The 19,520-nt window shown below is 30.4% G+C and overlaps 2 protein-coding genes across 4 annotated transcripts; both read right to left on the bottom strand.

The window, feature by feature from the left end:
• Positions 1-624: 624 nt before the first annotated feature.
• On the bottom strand, positions 625-15,350 carry LOC108721517 (sodium-coupled monocarboxylate transporter 1). Of its 3 annotated transcripts, none has more exons than XM_018446091.1 (15): positions 15,345-15,350; positions 12,917-13,237; positions 8,452-8,666; positions 8,329-8,380; positions 8,076-8,143; positions 7,118-7,272; positions 5,632-5,772; positions 3,147-3,255; positions 2,950-3,059; positions 2,139-2,325; positions 1,988-2,074; positions 1,799-1,887; positions 1,513-1,620; positions 951-1,155; positions 625-723 (listed from the first exon to the last, which is right to left on the bottom strand). In XM_018446091.1, exons 2-15 carry the CDS (start codon positions 13,179-13,181, stop codon positions 625-627), a joined length of 1,890 nt encoding a protein of 629 aa, XP_018301593.1. In that variant the 5' UTR covers positions 13,182-13,237; positions 15,345-15,350. The 3 variants fall into 3 exon arrangements, with proteins under 3 accessions (XP_018301593.1, XP_018301594.1, XP_018301592.1); XM_018446092.1 differs by lacking the exon at positions 15,345-15,350 and adding an exon at positions 14,819-15,275 and having other exon boundaries at positions 12,917-13,198; XM_018446090.1 differs by lacking the exon at positions 15,345-15,350 and adding an exon at positions 14,819-15,275.
• A 300-nt stretch (positions 15,351-15,650) lies between these two features.
• Positions 15,651-19,297, bottom strand: Prosbeta1 (proteasome beta1 subunit). Its single transcript, XM_018446104.1, has 5 exons — positions 19,093-19,297; positions 16,533-16,600; positions 16,314-16,445; positions 15,949-16,223; positions 15,651-15,890 (listed from the first exon to the last, which is right to left on the bottom strand). Exons 1-5 carry the CDS (start codon positions 19,183-19,185, stop codon positions 15,763-15,765), a joined length of 696 nt encoding a protein of 231 aa, XP_018301606.1. The 5' UTR covers positions 19,186-19,297; the 3' UTR covers positions 15,651-15,762.
• Between the last annotated feature and the right edge of the window lie 223 nt (positions 19,298-19,520).

A 19,520-nucleotide genomic window follows, 5' to 3' on the forward strand; every position in this document is an offset into this window, starting at 1 on the left:
ACATTTTTTCGCCTATTTTGATGGCCCTCGAATTTTGAATCGAACTGTATGCCAAATAATGTTATATGATAAGACATTAATCTCAGACAAAATTTAAGTTCAGCATAGAGCTAGTTTTGGAAGTACAAGGAGCTAAAATAGTCGAATTTTCATTATTTCTAATATTATACCAAGAAGAAAGATGATATTTCCTTGATAATAGCGAAATTCTGGCTAGGATTAATTCAAAAAAATTTTAAGAAAACTGACGTATGTATACATACTTCTATATGTACCTATCATGTACTTCTTATAGGATAACACAATAAAGAATTAAAAATATTATTAGATATCTTTCAATTTTTTATTATTTATAATGTGCTTAAGTAAATACTATATATATATATATATATACACGCATATATATATTATTTATCTATATATTCACAATAATGTTTACAATATGCTATATATATCATATAAGAAATATATGGAATTGTACATACAAACTTTGTACAAAGCTCTTTTTAAATACGATTCTAATTAAATACGATTATTTGATACACAAATCAGTATTATTGAAATACAAACTCATGTTCCATTTTTAACATATCTTGAATTGAAAACTAAAATTTATATTAATATTTACTTATTTATTATATCATGTCCTTGAGTTCCTTGTGATAATAATTTATCATCTTCATTGATAGTACAAGACGCTATCATTTCTTTCGACTTTGCAACCTAATTGTAAACAAAAAATCAATAATCATTAAATAGTACCGTACATTAAATAATATATATATATAAGTAATGTTATATACAAATATATAACATAGGTGTATATTTAATTTAATAAATAGTTAAATTTTTCTTATTAATCTTTTACAGCAAAACAGAATGTAGTTATTAATCAAAATGGATTTAGCTAAGAAATAATAAAATGTAGTTTAATAAAAAAATAATAAAACCTTGACTTGCTGAAGTTCTTCGTGTGTAATATCTCTCTTTGAAGTCTTTAAATATTTTCTTATAAATGGTGCTACGACCATCGGATCTAACTTTTCAATATCTTCGGAGGTAATCAAAGTTACGATGAGACCGACACTAATAGTCACTATGGCACCAGTCGTGGTATACCAAAGATAACTGAGCCGGAACAATGCCAATGGTTCCCTATTAAATGTAATAGCTACTACACTACTTAACACAAAAATAAGAAATGTTTTTCAAGTATTCAAAATAGTGGAATTTTGAAACTGTTAAAATTTAGAAAAGTCATTAACAAATATTTAAAGAACATTTCGAACGTATAAAATGTAATTCTTCTCTGTAGAATAAATGAGCTTTCTCTTAGCAAAAAGAGGAATAATTTTTAAAAGAAAACAATTTCTAGCTTATTAATGAAAGGTTTAAGTTACGTAAAAATCAAAGGCGACAGAAACTAACTTCAATAATTAATAACTATTAATAATTTAATATCTAAGAGTTATGAGCAGTTATTTTATGTATAATTAACATTATTTAACTTACTCTCCAACGTTGTTCAAAATTGAATCTGGTGGTGCAGATAATAATAAATTCTCTACTTGTGGAAATGAATAAGTACATCCTTCTGTGGTTACGGGTTTCATATCGAATCTGTAACAGCGTAAATGTCACGGAATATTCGTAATATCATTATTCCTTCAAAGGGAATAACAAAAAATAAACTGGAATCATTTAATTCATTTAAATTATCTAATAATTTCATCCGGATGCTAGCAGACACTGTATATTGTATACGCATTGATATACATATTAACATTTTGATATTAACTTAATTTTTCCACTGGTGATAGCTGCTTCGGCAGAAAGACCAAGCCAACCCATGAAACTCAAACCTGCTATTCCTCCGATTAGAGCACCCTGTCGCGAATTTAATTAAATCACTTATTTATTTTCACCAATGAATTTAAATATAATTTTCATCAAGTTAACATAAAAGAAGTTTATCTTTAACACATGCCTTGCCATTAATCCATGGTAATAACATTCCCATGTTGAAAATGCCAAAGGCTGGTCCGTTGGTAATGGAGCCTAGACTCATAGACAACTATAACATTCAAATATGAAAAGAAGATTAATTTGCATTTGTTGACTGATGTCTCCATGTTTACCTGTAACACATGAGTGCCCGCCTGCTCGACGACGAAAACGAGAGCAACGCAAATTATTCCTAAAACGACAACCGTCAGCTTCATAAAGATATCAGCACCCCTAGGCGTAAAAGGAGTCTTTATAAAGGGCTTAACAAAATCCTCCAGCACTACGGCTGCCATGGAGTTTAGACCGGTTGATAATGAACTGAAAGAAAGAGATCTCTAACTAATTTTAATAAATATATACATTTCGAGAAAAAAGAGGAAAAATAGGAGAAGAACGAAGAGAAAGAGCAGAAGAGGAAGAGAGAAGAGGGAACAATGAAGCGAAGGGAGGGACGAAAGAAAAAAAGGAGGATGAAGAAAAGGAGAAGGAAGGAAAGAGAGAAAGGGAGGCGGAGGAGGAAGGGAGGGGGTAGAGAGAGCGAGAGAGAGAGAAAGAGAGAGGAAGGACTTCCTCCTAAAACTCTATATTAATAAAGTAGCGCATTTCTTTGATCTGAGCTGAAATGCCGACAACTGTCCTCAATATTGGCTATTTCGACCGCCATTTTGGATCTAATTATCTGTAGTCCAATAAGCGCTTAGTATTATTGGTTAGTAGGTCCAATATGGCGAACTAATACGCTACTCTATTAATATGGAGCTTTACCTCCCCCTGCCTAGGGGCGCACGACTTTCCACGCGACCGAGGTCCACCTTACAATCAGATAAGGATTGGGTCAGGTTATCGGACTTGATAACATATAGATAACATCAAAATCAAGATCATTGGAAATGGCTCCTCTTTTCTGAATATTTATCAAATATGTATATAACGTATATCTACCTAAGTGCGGCACTAAATACACCAGCTACGAAGAGGCCCGGTAGTCCCGGAAAGTCTCCTAAAACGTTCATAACTAACAACGGTAGTAGTTGATCCTTGGCTCGTGCTAACTGTGTTACACAAAGTTTATCAGTAATTAATCAGTAATTAATCGCAGCCTTAACATTGGATATGAAAGCTAAATAAATAAATATTACCTTAGTCGTAAGGGGATCGCATTCATGATACCAGGCATAAATCAACAAGCCAGAATATCCGCACATAAGAACCAATATTGTTACGCCGATCATAAAACACCAAAGTGCTCTAAAACGCATAGTTATTAAAAACATTGATTTTATTATTATTATATTACGATAATTTGATGATATAATTATATATTTATAATACAACTATAATAATTAATTATATCTAACTATTGTTGCATTCGCACAAGTCTAATTTTCCAAACATAAAATTACATTATATTTTAAGTTTACTATACATGATCAATTAAAAAAATTATCATCAAAGTATTAATCAAGAAAACATTTGTCTATATACTAAAATCGTAAAAACATTTTAATGTCTAGAATTTGCGTTACGAACGTGTCGTAAAAATATCGCAAAATTGGTTGCAAAAGTAGTTACTAATATATAGTTTTTATAAAATTATTATTGTTGAAATATCAATAAACTATTCTTGCATAAATAACATGTCAAAATGAAGTGAAAATATAAAAAATATAAAAATAAATGTTTAAAACAGATTCTCAATCTTAAAATAATAATAACAAAGATATTCAAGGCTAATAAGAATCAACGCGGGAGGGGATGCGCGCAATTATTAAATTTCGAAAATTTAAAGTATATAAATTCTACGGTTTTCCGCAAATAATTGAATCGCTTTAGTTGTAATGCTAATACAGGATGTAAATGAATAAATGTTAAATATTCTAAGGGCGTATTTCCATCGACTAAATATTGAAAAAATTCACATGAACATAGGTCTAGAAACGCTTAGTTTCTTTAGAAAAAACGCTTAGTTTTTTTAGATAGGAGGAATTTACACGTAATGAACATTCAAGCATTTTTTATTTACATAACATTAAACGCTAAAATCGCTAAGTTTTAGAATTATGGAAGATTTTTTTCAATTTTTATTCTTTACAGTTGACAATGAATATGTATAAGATCGAAAACTATGATGCCAAACCATTTTGAACAATTTTTGTAATCAAATGTTTAAATGTTTATTTTAAAAAATTGAATATAAAGTAAATTGCTTATACGAACATTTGTAGTTTAAATACATTGACAATACATTATAGGGCGATAAGATATAATTAATAAACAATTGGAATGTATACTTATCAATTAAATTAACCACAAATGTTTCAACTTTAGATTTGAGTCCTATTCATTACGGAAGTCAAGTATAAATAACAATATAAAGAGATATAAGTATTAGATAAGTATCCTCTCTCAACGTCATGAACCCTTATCATAATTAGATAAGAAGAGACTCACGTATCTAAATGATGATTTACTGAACTTCTGGATCCAATTTATTTTGATTTTATTCTGATATGTGAATATTCTCTTTCACTCCTCCCCATCTAGCTGTGTAACGGTTGTCTATACAGGAGGAGCACATACAGCACTGATTGTCGCGGAACGTTTTCTGCAGAAAGGCTTTAACCTTTCATATTTAAAGTGCAACAATTTTCTGAAAGCATTTTGCAATGTCATTTAAAATGTTGCAACAAAAATGTTTCTAAAATTTATCACATATATATAGAAAATTTAAAAAAACATACGCAAACAATACAAAAAATTATCATAACATTAAATTGGCGTTAAAATGTCAATCAACGAAATTTTTATATTTCTTGTAATGTTTTGAGATGTTACCCACACATCCTTAAGAAAGATTGTGCATTACTGTACGTGTTAAACATAAAATTCCTCCTTAAAAAACTAAGCGTTTCTAGACTTATGTTCGGTAAATATTATATTTCTCTTTACACAGCCAGCCTCAAACGACCACCAATTGACCTCAACCTTGATCTTGCTCTCAAGGAAGTTAAGGTCATTATTCTTTTCCGTTGCTCGTTATTCATTATAAAGTTATGAACAAAACAATTTTTATGAAAGGAGCACAATTTTTTAACACAAGGTACATATTTCAGCAGTATTTCCCCTAGGCAAGGGAGAAGTGGGATGGATCTCGCTTTGTGCAGAAAGTCGTGCGCCTCTAGGCGTCTTCTCTCTGTTTAGAGGCGCACAACTTTCTACACAAAGCGAGGTCCACCTCATCTTCTCACCTACCTAGGAGAAATACTGCTGAAATATGTACTTTATGTGTTCAAAAATTATGTTCCATTCATAAAAATTATTTTCTTCAGCGACAGAAGGTTAAGGTCACTCGTTATTTGGAACAGATTGTGTAAAGGGAAACAATTATCTTCATAAAAATTGTTTTATTAATAACCTTTTAATAATGACCTTGATCTATAAGAGAACCTAAAGAGCCCCTCGAATATATAAAACTTTCTCAACTTTTTGATATGGTAAATATTTTTTAGAATTATTGGCTTGTCACACTTTATATAAGTAGCCTCGTATAATGTATGCGTTTTTTTTCTTTCTTTCTATTATTATATATGTATATATATAAGTTTACTTATTAAAATAGAATACCTTCTTGCTGATTGTAAAGTAGGAAGTGATAAATATCGTTGAATCATGTTTTGATTAATAGCGGTGATTTGTAACCAATGTATGAAGCCACCGATAGTAAGCGCCCAAATTGTGTGTCTCGTCATAGGACTCCAATCCGTCCTATTAATCAATAATCATACTTTAAATTGCAATTAGTATATTTCTAATCTATTTTTATTCTAACGATGATACTCTCTTTCTTCCTCTCTCTCTCTCTCTCTCTCTCTCTCTTCTTCCTGCTTCATTTTATATTCGTTTTGCTCCTTCCCATTTTCTTCTTTTTTTTTATCCTTCCTCTCTTTCTTTGAAAACTTGAGAGGACCCTATCATAAAGCGCTCATTAAAAGAATAGTAAATAACTCTATCCATGTATTCTTTCAAATGCGAATAATATTGCACCACAAAACGTTAATTAGATTATATTTTTCATTATTTTATTTGTCATCTTGATACCGTTTCCCCCAAGCGATATGCGACAATATAAGTATTGGTGGTTGACAAGTTTTGTTATATCGTTAAATAAATAATTATTGTTAGATTTACGATTTTTCTTACAGCTAACGAATGCAGGGAAATCGTCGCTGATCGTGAGTGTGATGCTACGTAACAATAAGCAGACGACCCATTCTTAAAACGTGGAGAGTTATTTTACGAATTTTATGTTTTATAGCGTGACCTAGCGCCTGCTTTCTTACGTTTAGAGTGGAATCCAAGGGGGTAACCACTAGCTGAAATATTGTCCCACAAATTACATGATTTCATATGATTTCATCTGATTACAAATAATTTTTTTCACTACATATGAAATCATTCGATAAAATATACGATTTTATTTAATATTATACAATGATTTCTTGTAGTTTCATATGTAATTATCGAATTATACATAGAGATTTCATATGAATTTTATAATGATTTCGAGGACTCTGTCCCACTATTACATTAAGTGGTTATCCCCTCGGTGGAATCTTCGTCAAGCTCGGGTGACAATTTTGGTTTTCACAATTGCGCGACATAGATATTTTTTATGTGCTATTAGTCTCTTTCTGTAAAAGGGGAACCTCCCATTATCTGTTTATTTTATAATGCATGCACGGGTGAATCCCGTTAAATTCGGTTTTCACATCCTCTTAATGACTATGTGTAGTAAGGCTGGCCTCCCATGAGCGGAAGTTTACAGCGGAACGGAACAACATGACCCCCCAATCATAAGTCTGCAGTCATTACTCTGTTTTCTTTTCTATGGTTGTGATTGGTCTCGCTGTTCCGTTCCGCTATAAATTTTCTCTCATAGGACGCCAGCCTAACGCTTTCTTTCTGATTTAAAACTAGACGGAATGTATCTCTGAACATTGGAGAGAGAAAGAACAAAGAGTGAATAGAATGCAAATAACACATAATAAATTAAAAATAAATTTATAATGCACTATTATCAATTAAAGATATTATTGTTTAATGGACGCACGCAGGAAATTCGAGTCTTCCCGATTCTAGATTTCTTCGAATTACTAGCGACAATCCACCAACGTCCGCTGTGCCTTTGACTATAATTAATAACATGGAGCCGAACATCATGAAAGTCTGAAAGAAATCTGTCCATACTACTGCCTTGAGACCACCCTAAATAAAATAATATTTTTCTACAAAATTGTAGTAAATAAAAAATTTTGGTAAAAATAAAGATAAAGAAAAACCCTTTCGATGACCTTAATCTTAACATATCATTACATGATTGGTAGAAATATCTCAAAATTAAAAGTTTTTTTAAATTTTGATTTGAACCGTAATTTTTTAATTAGGAAAGTAAACATGCAATTTCTATAACTTTATCTTCTTTGCATGTTATATTTTCAATTATGATGTATTTTCTCTTTAAAACTACGTACATGAATTTCTAATTTCAACATTCGAACACTGCAGTCTTAGCACAGTATAAAGCTCGATCTACATAAGACGCAGAACACGGGTCGCAAGTTGCAAGATTAAAAATCTAACGTATTTTAATTATAATATGTTGTAGGACGCACAACGCAGAACGCAGATTTCTAGAGTCTCTAGAATGCAGGAAGTTGGGTGAACTTCAATTTTCGCGTCCTGCATCCTGCATCCTACGTGTATTGTGGTCTACAATCTATACAATCTGAAATACCCCAAGCTTATTAGAGATGCTTCTCTTATCTTCATTTTTACCAAAATTTTTCTTAAGTTATTGTCTAAATATGTATTATAGAGATTATGTGATGTATAATTCAATTAAAATATCTTTTTATTAGAAAAAAATAAAGAAGGCAAGTATATAAGATGTACGCAACTACACATTTGATTTAAATTTGAATATTTGCATTATTACCTGCGTTTATATTATTTTCTTATACCTTCCATTTGTTTTTATTAATATTTTTTAAAAAAGTTAATTATCTTACCACACAAGTGTAGAATATGCAAACGATACACACAAAAGGTGTAACTATGTGTACGTTTACTCCGGTAACTGAAAATAGAACAATTCAAAATGATTTTTTTAATAACATATTCCATGTTTGCACGATTATTTTAATGAGTTAAAATTATGTACACGTGAACAGGCAATTAGTTTCAAATACTGTGCACATTTAGAAATTATTGGATTAACTCTTTACAAAATTTTTATTAAACTTTTATTTGAAAAGTATGTACCTTGATTGAAGGCCAATGCAGGTACGTAGATGACAATTGGAAGCCAAGTTATCTAAATAAAACATCGTTTAGAAGTACATTTATGGCAGGATTTATACAGATATGATTTCCGATTTTACTCACGATACTGATAGAAAACAGGACTGAACCTAGTAGCCTCATCCTTTTATCAAAACGCTTTTCGAGATATTCATAAGTGCTGGTGAGTTTCAGATCGTGAAAAACTGGCAAATATACGGCGGATGTGACAAGGGTGACAAAAACGATCGCACAACAAAGGAATAGATAACTTGTGCCGTGTACATAAATCTCCGTTGGTGTACCCAATAACGAGATACCTGTTACACATTAATTAAATATAAGTAAAAAAATCATAATTATAGTGAAGAACGTGGAATTACTTTAAATATATAATATCTATATATACAATTTTTCATGACAATAAGTTTCATAATTTTTGGCGAACATAAGTAAATACGGAAAATATTTAGTCCAACTTTTTTTTCTCGATTTTAAATAATTAAATAATCTCTGACAATAAGTATTATACTGAATATCAATTTTTCTAATTTTAAGTAAAAATGGTTAGATATGCAACACTTTTCTGTAATAATTCTTCGAAAAAAGGATATAGCTGTATTCATGTCCATTTTTATTTTAAGACCGTCTTAAGTAATATTTTAAAATACTTTGAGTAATTAATTTTAAAACGTGTATAGGTGTGTGTGTGTGCGTGCGTGCGTGCGTGCGTGCGTGAGTGCGTGTGTATGTGTTTTAGGTACCCAAACAGCACTTATTGTTAGATATCCTCTGGACGTCTAGGATAATGAGGACGTGTTCATGACATGCCATTTCCGTCTCGAAACGTTCTGAAGATATTGGGTGCATTTAATATCACGACTGCTTACTGAGTGCTCAGTGAGCGGTCGTGTTTCTGGATGCATCTATTATGTATATAGTATATCATTTATCATTTAATATCGCAAGATCGTATTTTTGTTAAATACGCTTAAGTTGATTTTCTTTTAAAATATCACCTTTTAAACATTTGCAACATCTTGCTTTTCCTTACATAATTATACTTTATTTATTGATAAATACATTTTAAGTTTTCAAAGGAAAAAACTGCTAAAACTCATCATTATTGCAATATTTAGTTGATTTAGCGTCCATTTCGTTAGGAAAACCAATAGAGAAGAACTAACTAAATGAAATAAGTAATATTACTATTCTGCTTTTGCTTATATATGCAAAAACATTTCGGCGCACTAGAATATATATAAATTCACACAAAAAATATATATTTAAAGGGATGCGGAAGTTAAACTCTATTACCGATCAAGTGTGATTAAGTATCCTTGAGTCGAGTCTTTTAATTGCATTTACGAATTGAAAAATCTTTCTCCATAATTAAAATATTGATAGCAACTGATAGCAACACACATCGGGTGCACGGTAGTGTCTCGGCGCTAAGTTGAGGGCCTGACTATGATCCAGCCTTGACAGCCTCTGTACATAGCTACAACGGCATCATATTTTCCAAGGAAATACAGGGAGGCTCTCGAAATCAAGAAAAATCCAGATAACTTAAACAGAGACATGGGTTATAACCTTGGCGACGCTACCTAAGGTCAAACTGATAAGATCGGTAAATAGATCAATTAAAATCCTACAACTTTTGTTGGAGACATTTCTTTCGGAAATGCTTAGTTTTCGAGATATTTCATCGGTCCGAGACTTTTTACTCACCCTGTATATCTCATATATTTCGTAATATAATCCATGTAATGTACATTTGACTGTCACATTTGAAGCGTTTATAAATGACAGCATATTTACAACTTCTTCGTTATCTTCTTATCTAATCTGGTGATTTATTACCATTTAAAAATAAAATAGCAATGTTGTAATAACAACTAATAATTTAATGAAAAATTTTTTATACTATAAATATATACAGGATGTAATTAAAATAAGGTAATAAACTTCGGGACAGAGCTCCCCATACTAAACACGAAAAAAAAGTTCATATTAATATGTGTCCGCAAATCCACTGTTACCGAGATACAGTTTAAAATGGTTTGCAGGATCAGTTGCATGACTCTCATGATCCTCTTATTTAAATCCTCTAGATTTTTATCTGTGGAGACATTTAAAGTTTTTAGTTTATGAAATTTCAATCGCCAATGAAGATATATTACGCCAATGTATCTTTGAGTGCATTCCGAGTTACGCATGAAGCGCATGATGTATCGTTTTATCCTTCTTTATTATTTGACAACAAGAACAAATGATGCATCATGCGCTTCATACGTAATTCGGAATAAATTCTTTGATGCTTGTGATAAGATTCGCAATTGCCCTGAAATCTTTGAAAGAGTGCGATAGTCTATGATCCAACGTGTTCAAACGTGTATTGAATCAAGTGAGAAACACTTCGAACATTTGTTTTAGCTAAAAATTGAAAAAAATAAATATTAACATTTCAAAATAGTCAACTCAATTGTCATTCATGGACTCCTCATATATTTAAATAATATTAAAATCAAAATATAATTAAAATCAAAATAAAATGGCTATAGGAATCAGTGCGGAAGACAATGCACAATTCTTTATAAACAAAATCTTTAATTATATTCGTCAATATCGACCATTTAATCGCAAATGCACGTACTTTTCGGTTTAAATTCGAGCCGTCTTGTTCGAATCTTTTTTTCATCTATTGGTACAAGGAGCTCGGCCCCGAAGTTACGCATTGTCACCTTATTTCAGTTACACTCTATATATTTAACAAGAATAAATAAATAACAAATATTTAAAAAATAATGTTATATCTTGCATGTATATGTATAAATTCTACACACACATACTATAATTCAGAGAATGGAAAAATAACTCATTAATTGTAACGAAGTTACAGTTACAAGTTACTTTTTTTGGTAACTTGTAACTGCGTTACTATTTTGTTTTTGGTAATTAAATAACGGTAACGGAGTTACATTTTTTTGTAACGGTAACGAATTTTATCATTATAAAAAAATTTTTTGTATTCCCGGGAAAAAATGTGTGGACATTTTATATATAATTATATATAAAATATGTCCATTTTTTAAATACAATTATGTGTAATTTTATATAATTATATATGAAATATTTTTTTCCGGATTTTAAACCTATACAATATGATATAATTTTCATAAAAAAAGAATTTTTAAAAACAATAAATTATAAAATTAAATTGACATGTAATTTAATTATATATTTACGATAAACATTTTAAAATATTGTGAAAAATTTATTATGAAAAATATCAGCTGGATAACGTTTCAAGATTGAAAATTTAATTGGCGCATATAGATTGTAGAATTGGATATATATTGTATTCACACAAATATTAAGACTTAGCTCTCTCTCGCGATGATGAGGGGGAAATTACAATAAATTACTTGCTACGTAAAGTTCCATTTTTTAAGTTTTTACTTAAAAGCGTAATTTCGTAATCCTGAAACCTATAAAATATGTAGCAAACTGAGATATTTATTTGATATCTATGTTACGTAGAAATATAAAATAATTCCTGAAATACTCAGCTGTCAACTGCTATTAGTTTCGAGAGGTCGCTTGACTGAGGCGGATATTAAAGCTTTAGATATATCGAAGTAGCGCAATAAGGACCTCCATTTTCGACCTAATAATTATATTATTTATCATTATATATTATATAATAATACTAAGCGCTTATGCAGACACAGGCGTCTAGTGTTTGGAGGGAGGGAGAGAGACATTTTTTGGACAATTGCGTCATTATTAACATTTTTTATCTCGATTTCGTTATTGACCAAATCATTTCAACATATAGAGAGGCATCCCAAGTAGAACACAGAAGTCACAAGGACATCATCATGACCTCATTCGTCACTTATAAGTCAATTTTTAGGTATCAAATGACGTCATGATGACGTTCTGTAATACCATTATGACTTAATTATGACTCCGTGTTCTACCTGGGATACGCCATACAAAGAAGAAAAAGAAGAAGAAGAATTAAAAGCTGTCAACTGCCGTAACGCCCGCGCTCCTGCAACGATTTTTCACAGCTGAGAAATATACGGCCATTATTTCAAGAATTATTTTACACTTCTATGTGATATATATAGGACAGATATATCTCAGTTTACCGCATATTTTACAAGTTTCAGAATTATAAAATTATGTTTTTAAAAAAACTAAAGCTAAAACTAGTGTCATATTGTTGCATGTTGCTTTTATTACATTTAAATAAAGAATATTGCAAAAACACATTTTTTAACTGATTTTAATTTAGCACTTATTTTAAAAAACTGCAGATTTTAAAAAAGTAACGGAAAAATAATTATTCGTTACTTTTTAAGTAACGGTAACTGTGTGTGCGTGTGTGTATGTGTAACAAAGTTACTTTTAAAAATCAATAACTAGTAACGGTAACTTAATATTGTTAATTACTTTTTTGACTCGGTAACGAATAACTGTAATTTGTTACTTTTAAAAAATAACTTTCCCTGCTTCAATTTATTTGCAATAGAGAACAAAGTACGAAATGTATTTATACCTGATATAAAACTGGCTAACAAACTGAGACTGATTGGAAATGTGCTCATATTCCTCCCGCCGACCAGATATTCATCTTCGCCCGAGGATTTCTTTACGAAGCCGAAGTAAATACCAACAATGCCACATACAACCAACATTGCAGCGAATACAGTATAGTCCGACATACTGAAATTCTGCATAGATTGGATGATTTCCTGGACAGTAGGCGTTTCTGGCGCCCATTTTGCTAGACTTAGATCATTTGAAGTTCCCTCCGAAGTCATCTCGTTATACAATGAATCTGATGAAATATGTTGAAGAAATATTTCGTTCTCGAGATCTTGGAAAAGAAATAAATGAGTCTTCTAATAATATTTTAGCAATGCTTCTATCAATTATTATGCTTACACGGCAGATTTAGTAATGATAGTAGTTATAACTATTAACGTAAAATGTTGTGTAAACGATCGTTTATACTGATGTAACATCAATTTAGTTGTTACTCTACATCCGATAGCGAAGATATTATGAAGTAGACTTATAAAACCGGTTTTAAAAGGCCGTGTAAAACGCAAGGAGCATACATATATGCTATACCTTGAATGCTATGAACATAATCAAAGAATTATACAATTATTTTTATTTCATCAGTAGGAAAATTTAAATCCACTTCATGTAAACGAGTACATATTTCGAAAGTTATAACTATGGACGTTACTAAACCTGATTAATGTAGGTGACTTGGGACAGCATGTATACTTTTGTTAAGTTCAGTCGTATCTATCCAAAAGTCATTAAAGAAAATTTAAAATTTAAACGTTTCTTTAGAGACCCATGAATGGATACCACGATTGAATTTAACAAAAGTATTGTCCCAAGTTAACGCTGTCCTAAATCACTTACATTTACGGTAGTTTCCGTGTAAGGGTGGAATTACATTTATGCGTTTTTGTCGTACAAATTTTTCAAATCTGTTGATTGGCTATAAGATAGAGAGATTCGAGACTTTCTCTGTCCTGCAGTCAAAAAACGCAAAAATGTGATCTTACCCTAAACGTATTATATTATAGAAGTATATATATATATATATGTGTGTGTGTGTGTGTGTGCTCGTGTGTGAGATAGCGATTATTCTATTATGAAAAATATGTAGGATATTCATGAAAACATCGATTAACATCGATAATTTTTTTTGATAAAAATAATTCTCAATTTCATATTTTTAAGAATTTTTCATATTTTGAAGTTTACCAAGCGATTTCTTAAAGATATCGAACTTTTTCTATGTTTTTTTTAAAAATTGTAGAATGAGAAATTTTTTAATTTTTAGAATTCGTATAAATACATAAAGAATTCTGGAAAACAAACTTTTTATTTCTGAAAAGTTTTTATATAGAAAATCTAATTGTGAGAAATTTTTTTAAAAGTTATAAAAGTTAAAAAGTTAAAAAAACTATAAAAGTAAAAAATTAAATAATATAGTATTTACAAAAATTACATTCAAAATTGTGTCAATGTTTGATTATAAATTTTGATAAAATATTTAAATAAAATTTAAACTCATTCTAGACATAATAAAACAAAATTTAAAAATATGGTGAAATTGAAAATGAAAATTATAATAAAGTTTATAAATCAATATTTTGTTCAAATAATTTCTGATTAACAATCTTATAACACATTTTAAAAATTAAATTTTAAGTAACATAAATTTTAAGAAAAAGTATAAATGGGATATTGAGCAGTACTCTTATTATTTCATTATCCGTAAATTACAAACATATCACAAATAGTAAAATTCTTATGACATAGATATCCTTACAAAGACAAAATGAGCAAACACTTTCTTTTTGAGACCTATTTATACTTTTATTTACATTTATATTACAATATTAAAGTATTTAGAGAGAACAACCTTTACCTGCCGATTTTAAATTTTCGAATTGATGATTTCTTTACTCACTTAAATCACTTTAGCGCGTGAATAAAAAAAACGAACTATAATTATTAAACATTGAAATGACAAATTATCACTCGTATTGCGAAATATTGATTAGAGATTGTATTTCATAGGTGTGTAAAATAAACCGACAATAATTTAGTTTTAAAAATATAAACGTGCGCAAGATTATTAATAAGGTAAAGACTACATTAGGATGAATCGGTCGTCATTAACAAATAAGGATGGCGTGATGATGAATCTATCGCGAAAGCCAAGAGACGACTACCTTGACAAAGATCACGCGAACTATGGCGGAACCTAAAAGAGTTCGGAGCGTTGCGCCGCGCCGCGATTACGCGCATCACGATAGTGTCATTGTGACAATCTTCTAATTAAACTGACAATAGGCACAAAGTATGGAGTACAAAACGAACGACTAATGGATATACCTCGCAGTTACAAGACTCGCAAGTGGATAATACGATCTAAATTTAGTAGAAGATACTGATATATATTTGATTAAATTAACAGCTGCGCGATTTCAGCACGTAAATCTTTCTATATAAAACTATGTAAGTCTCTTGTGTAAAAATGCCTAAAAATATTTCATAATTAGAATATTATACAATAATAAGTATAAAAATAATAAGTATAATAATACCCCAGTATGTGATAAATTTTTCTAAATGATTCGCATGAACAGTAATTAAAATTTTCCATACAATATCGTTATATCTTATTGCTTGTTAGAATAAGAATATTTATTGTATTCCCAGGATGAATATTGAGGAAAAAAAAGAAAAACATTGAATTACAATTTTTCCTTTAATTTTAATTAGCAAATGCGGCATATATCTCGCAGAAATCTCTAGAAATACATTTTATATTAAACATATTGTGATAAACATTGAATGACATAATTTTCACCCTTCATAAAAGCGTGGCAATTCGTTGCCTAGTATGACTTTTCTCTCAATTCCTTTCTCTGTAATCACACCAGTTCGTATTACACCGCCGCTGCTACCATCACGAGCCATTGCTAATGCAAGTGCTAAAAGAAACGAAGTCATTAGTTTGTAAATTGCTGAATCTTTTTTTACAATACTTACTGTTCTCTACCAGCTCAAGACATTCATCTTTCGACATATTGGGTTTGTATTTAGCATCCACATAGCCATAGACATACGTTGAGCCTGAACCGCCAATTGAAATTGGCTGTCTAACACACATACCGCCTATAGGAATGCTGTAAACCTGACCACCTTTCTGCTTATCCCATCCTGCAACTAAGATCCCGGCCATTAAAGAATCTCGGTAGTTATAGCATATTTCACGGAATACATTGGCAGCAGTTTCTACTAAAGGTGGCGTTCCAAGCTCCATCCTAAAAAAATACATCTTAATAAAAGTACATCTTAATATCGATTAGATAGAATAGATGCAATAATTTTATGAATGTCCTCTAATATCTTACTGATGTAATCCTAAATGATAAGCTACAATGTCCGAAATTGCTTGAGTATCTGCTGCCGAACCAGATCGACAGCAATAAATATAATCTGTCACTCTCGTTAATTTATCGGCAAAACGATTGGAGACATAAGTTCTAAAAAAATTATGCAAGTTAACATTATATGTAAGTTAAATTATGTAAGTTAAAATTAGATTGCTTTGTTAAATAATTATACTTTACCCTGTTGTACCTCGAGAATCAGCACCTATTACCACGCCACCATTAAATTCACATGCCATAATTGAGGTCTGTAAATAGATTGCAAGACAGCTAAACATTGCATCATTCTGACGTGGAGTTAATAATAAATTCATAAATTAAGATAAGAGGACAAGTAATAAACTCGTAATTTTTTCTCTTTGCAGATCTTTGAATAAGATTTTGTAAGTGATAGAAGAGTGTGTAAATATAAATAACAAATATATATCTTACTTATAAAAGCTACCAATTTTGTTCAATTGTTTATTTCTGAGTCAGTTTTTTTTCAGATATGATAATTCTTCATAAATAATCTTTTTCTTTTTTAATTTCTAATAAATATATTTCACATTAAAATATATCTTTTTGCTTATTTAAGTAAATATATATAGAAAACAATTAAATTCAACATAATCTATAATAATACAGATTTTAACCGTAAACTACGCCAGTGAATTTAGTAGGTAAAAATACAAAAATGTTTATATAACTATACATTTCATTTTTGTGAACTTATTTTAATAAAGTTATCCTGGACTCATGTTTACATAACATTCTTTCTTATTTTTATCCACACAGCACATTGGCAATTTGATCTTTAAAACTTGGATTTTATATTAATATTAAAGCTATGTTCCGATATACATTGCCAGCACCGAAAATCAATAGTATACGTAAAGTGAACTATAAATTTTCGGTACTGACAGTATATATCAGAACACGGCTTAAAACGTTCATAAACTGGAGGATATCTCAATGCATGCAAAATGCAAATAAAGCATTTATTATTGTATCTGCAAACTTAATAACTTCGTAGCTGTATTTTTTTCATAATTTGTATTTTAATTTTAATGAAATGATTATTAAATAATTAGGTAATCTTTAATTTCAAAACTTAAAAGAAACAAATAAAGAATATTTAAGGATTTTTAGAGATATACACAGGGTGTCCCATAATTATTGACACAACGCTTGTGGACAGGTACAGTGGACTAAACTGATTCCAAACTGTGTGTGTGAGTCCAAAAGTTCTCTACCATTTCGCAATAATTAACCCATCCATATTTATTACCGTAATTTCCGTAAAAATGGACATATTTCAATTAATTTTTTTTTCAATCGGTGGAGAATTTATTAAGGAATAAGTCTATAATGTGTAAAAGTCGATAGAAATAAGGAGCTTCGAGATATATAGGTTCAAAGAAAAGGAAAAGTTCAGAAACACGAAAAAATCTCGATTTAATAAATTACATTGGAGTTTCTGGGATCTCAGTGTGTATAGCTAGGGTTAATGAGATATTAATTTCTTAATACAAATTAATTTCCTTAAAGAAATGCGTATTCGGCCGGTCCACTGCTAAATGCAAACGCGCGGTCCAGTGTTCAAGGTTGCTAGACGCGCGGGGAGTTGTTCATCACAAACGGCAATAGCTACATACGATCGACGCGTGGCGTTAAATTCCTGCTCTAAGATATGATTATCCCCCATTTTTTTATTTATTAAAACTAAATTTTCTAATGACATAAGAAATATATTTTTTCCATTGTCATGACAATTTATGCGATTTCTATTAGTTTATGAATTTTGAAATTAATTTATGTTTATGAATAATGAAATTTTTTCTGTTAAACATTGAATATTAATAAAAACAGAAACCAATTAAGTGATATGGATAATGTTAGGGCTCAGAACAAGGAAAATGAAATTAAACATTAAGAGTTAGAAAAAAAGAGTAAAGACGAAAAATCATATTGTTTGCCTGTTCATTTCTAATAATTCTAATTCTTCATATTCAATTTTATATTCCTTATTCTGTTCATTGTGTTTGAGCCTTTACTTTATTGAACGAAAAATGTTTTGTACATTTGCATTCTCAAAATTGCATGTTAAAAAAAAAGCTGTGTGTCTATATTATAATGGCTGCATTCAGCAGAAAAAGCAGCTTTGTAACTGTTGTAAAATTCTTGAATATGATTGGTTTATATATTTAAAGCCAGTGAAGAACTAAGGGTAAGACCAATCATATTAAAGAATTTTACAACAGTTGCAAAACTGCTTTTTCTGCTGAAGTCAGTTAATATTTACAGAAGCATTTTTAGTTCAATCCTAATCAAGTGTACTTTATTCATAAAAAAAACTTGTAAAAATTAAAAAACTAATAACATCCGTAGTTATGAAATTAGCCAATCATAGTTGTTCTTCAGAAGAGTGGAACGACTGTGATTAGCTTGTTTCATAACTACGGATGTTATTGAACCTGATTAAAGGTGCCGTGTAAATGTAGAACACCGGTAAGATTTCCGACTCATTGTAGAATCATTGTAGAATCAGTCTGAATACTTTGCAGGGTAGAACGACACTTTTTTTTTTATCAAATCTTTATTTTTATGCGAAAACGCATACGATTGAATACACTTTTATTAAAATTTGAGGTAAACGAGATATTCTTAATATTTATCGGTTTGTTTTTTGGCTTTAATCTATCAATCTCAACTTTGCAATGTCATTATAACCTAAAACCGCATCATACCAATAACTCACCCCTGTGCTTTGCTCTGAATTGAGCCAATCTGGTATCGTATTATGTGGTGCAGTAGTTGTGAACGATTGAAGAACATTATCCACGTAAGCCATTTTTCGTAATTTTTAACAAATTGAATTGTCAAATATGTGTAAACTTCTAAATACAATCACATTCGATCGTGAACAAATCTCCTGTCACTCCTACTCTACTCCTAGTAAAGCAGTGCTGCCAACTCTCGAAAAAAAGAAAAGCTAGCACAAATGTGTGTAAAACAGACAGAGATCCTCGGATCTCTCTATCCTATAGCCAATCGACAGACTTGGGTGCTTTCCATGCTTGACCATGCTCGACACATAATGGCTGCTTTCCTTTTAAGAGACACAAGTCGACACAAGTATCGTTCTATCCTTGTCACTCTCTGAATGTCCAAAAAGGATAGAACGAC

This window comes from Mycetomoellerius zeteki, unplaced genomic scaffold, assembly GCF_001594055.1.
Source record: "Mycetomoellerius zeteki isolate Tzet28-1 unplaced genomic scaffold, Tzet1.0 scaffold174, whole genome shotgun sequence".
Lineage (NCBI taxonomy): Eukaryota > Metazoa > Arthropoda > Insecta > Hymenoptera > Formicidae > Mycetomoellerius > Mycetomoellerius zeteki.

Bases quoted from the DNA above. Each gene is read 5' to 3' on its own strand.
- Prosbeta1 (XM_018446104.1), bottom strand. From the start codon at position 19,185: ATGGCTTACGTGGATAATGTTCTTCAATCGTTCACAACTACTGCACCA. The intron at 16,224-16,313 runs GTAAGATATTAG...GTATTTTTTTAG, and splicing joins TATCATTTAGGATTACATCA to GATGGAGCTTGGAACGCCAC. The intron at 15,891-15,948 runs GTAAGTATTGTA...CGTTTCTTTTAG, and splicing joins TCTTGAGCTGGTAGAGAACA to CACTTGCATTAGCAATGGCT.
- LOC108721517 (XM_018446091.1), bottom strand. From the start codon at position 13,181: ATGACTTCGGAGGGAACTTCAAATGATCTAAGTCTAGCAAAATGGGCG. The intron at 8,144-8,328 runs GTACATACTTTT...TTCTATTTTCAG, and splicing joins TGCATTGGCCTTCAATCAAG to TTACCGGAGTAAACGTACAC. The intron at 1,156-1,512 runs GTAAGTTAAATA...TACATTTAATAG, and splicing joins ATTTTGAACAACGTTGGAGA to GGAACCATTGGCATTGTTCC.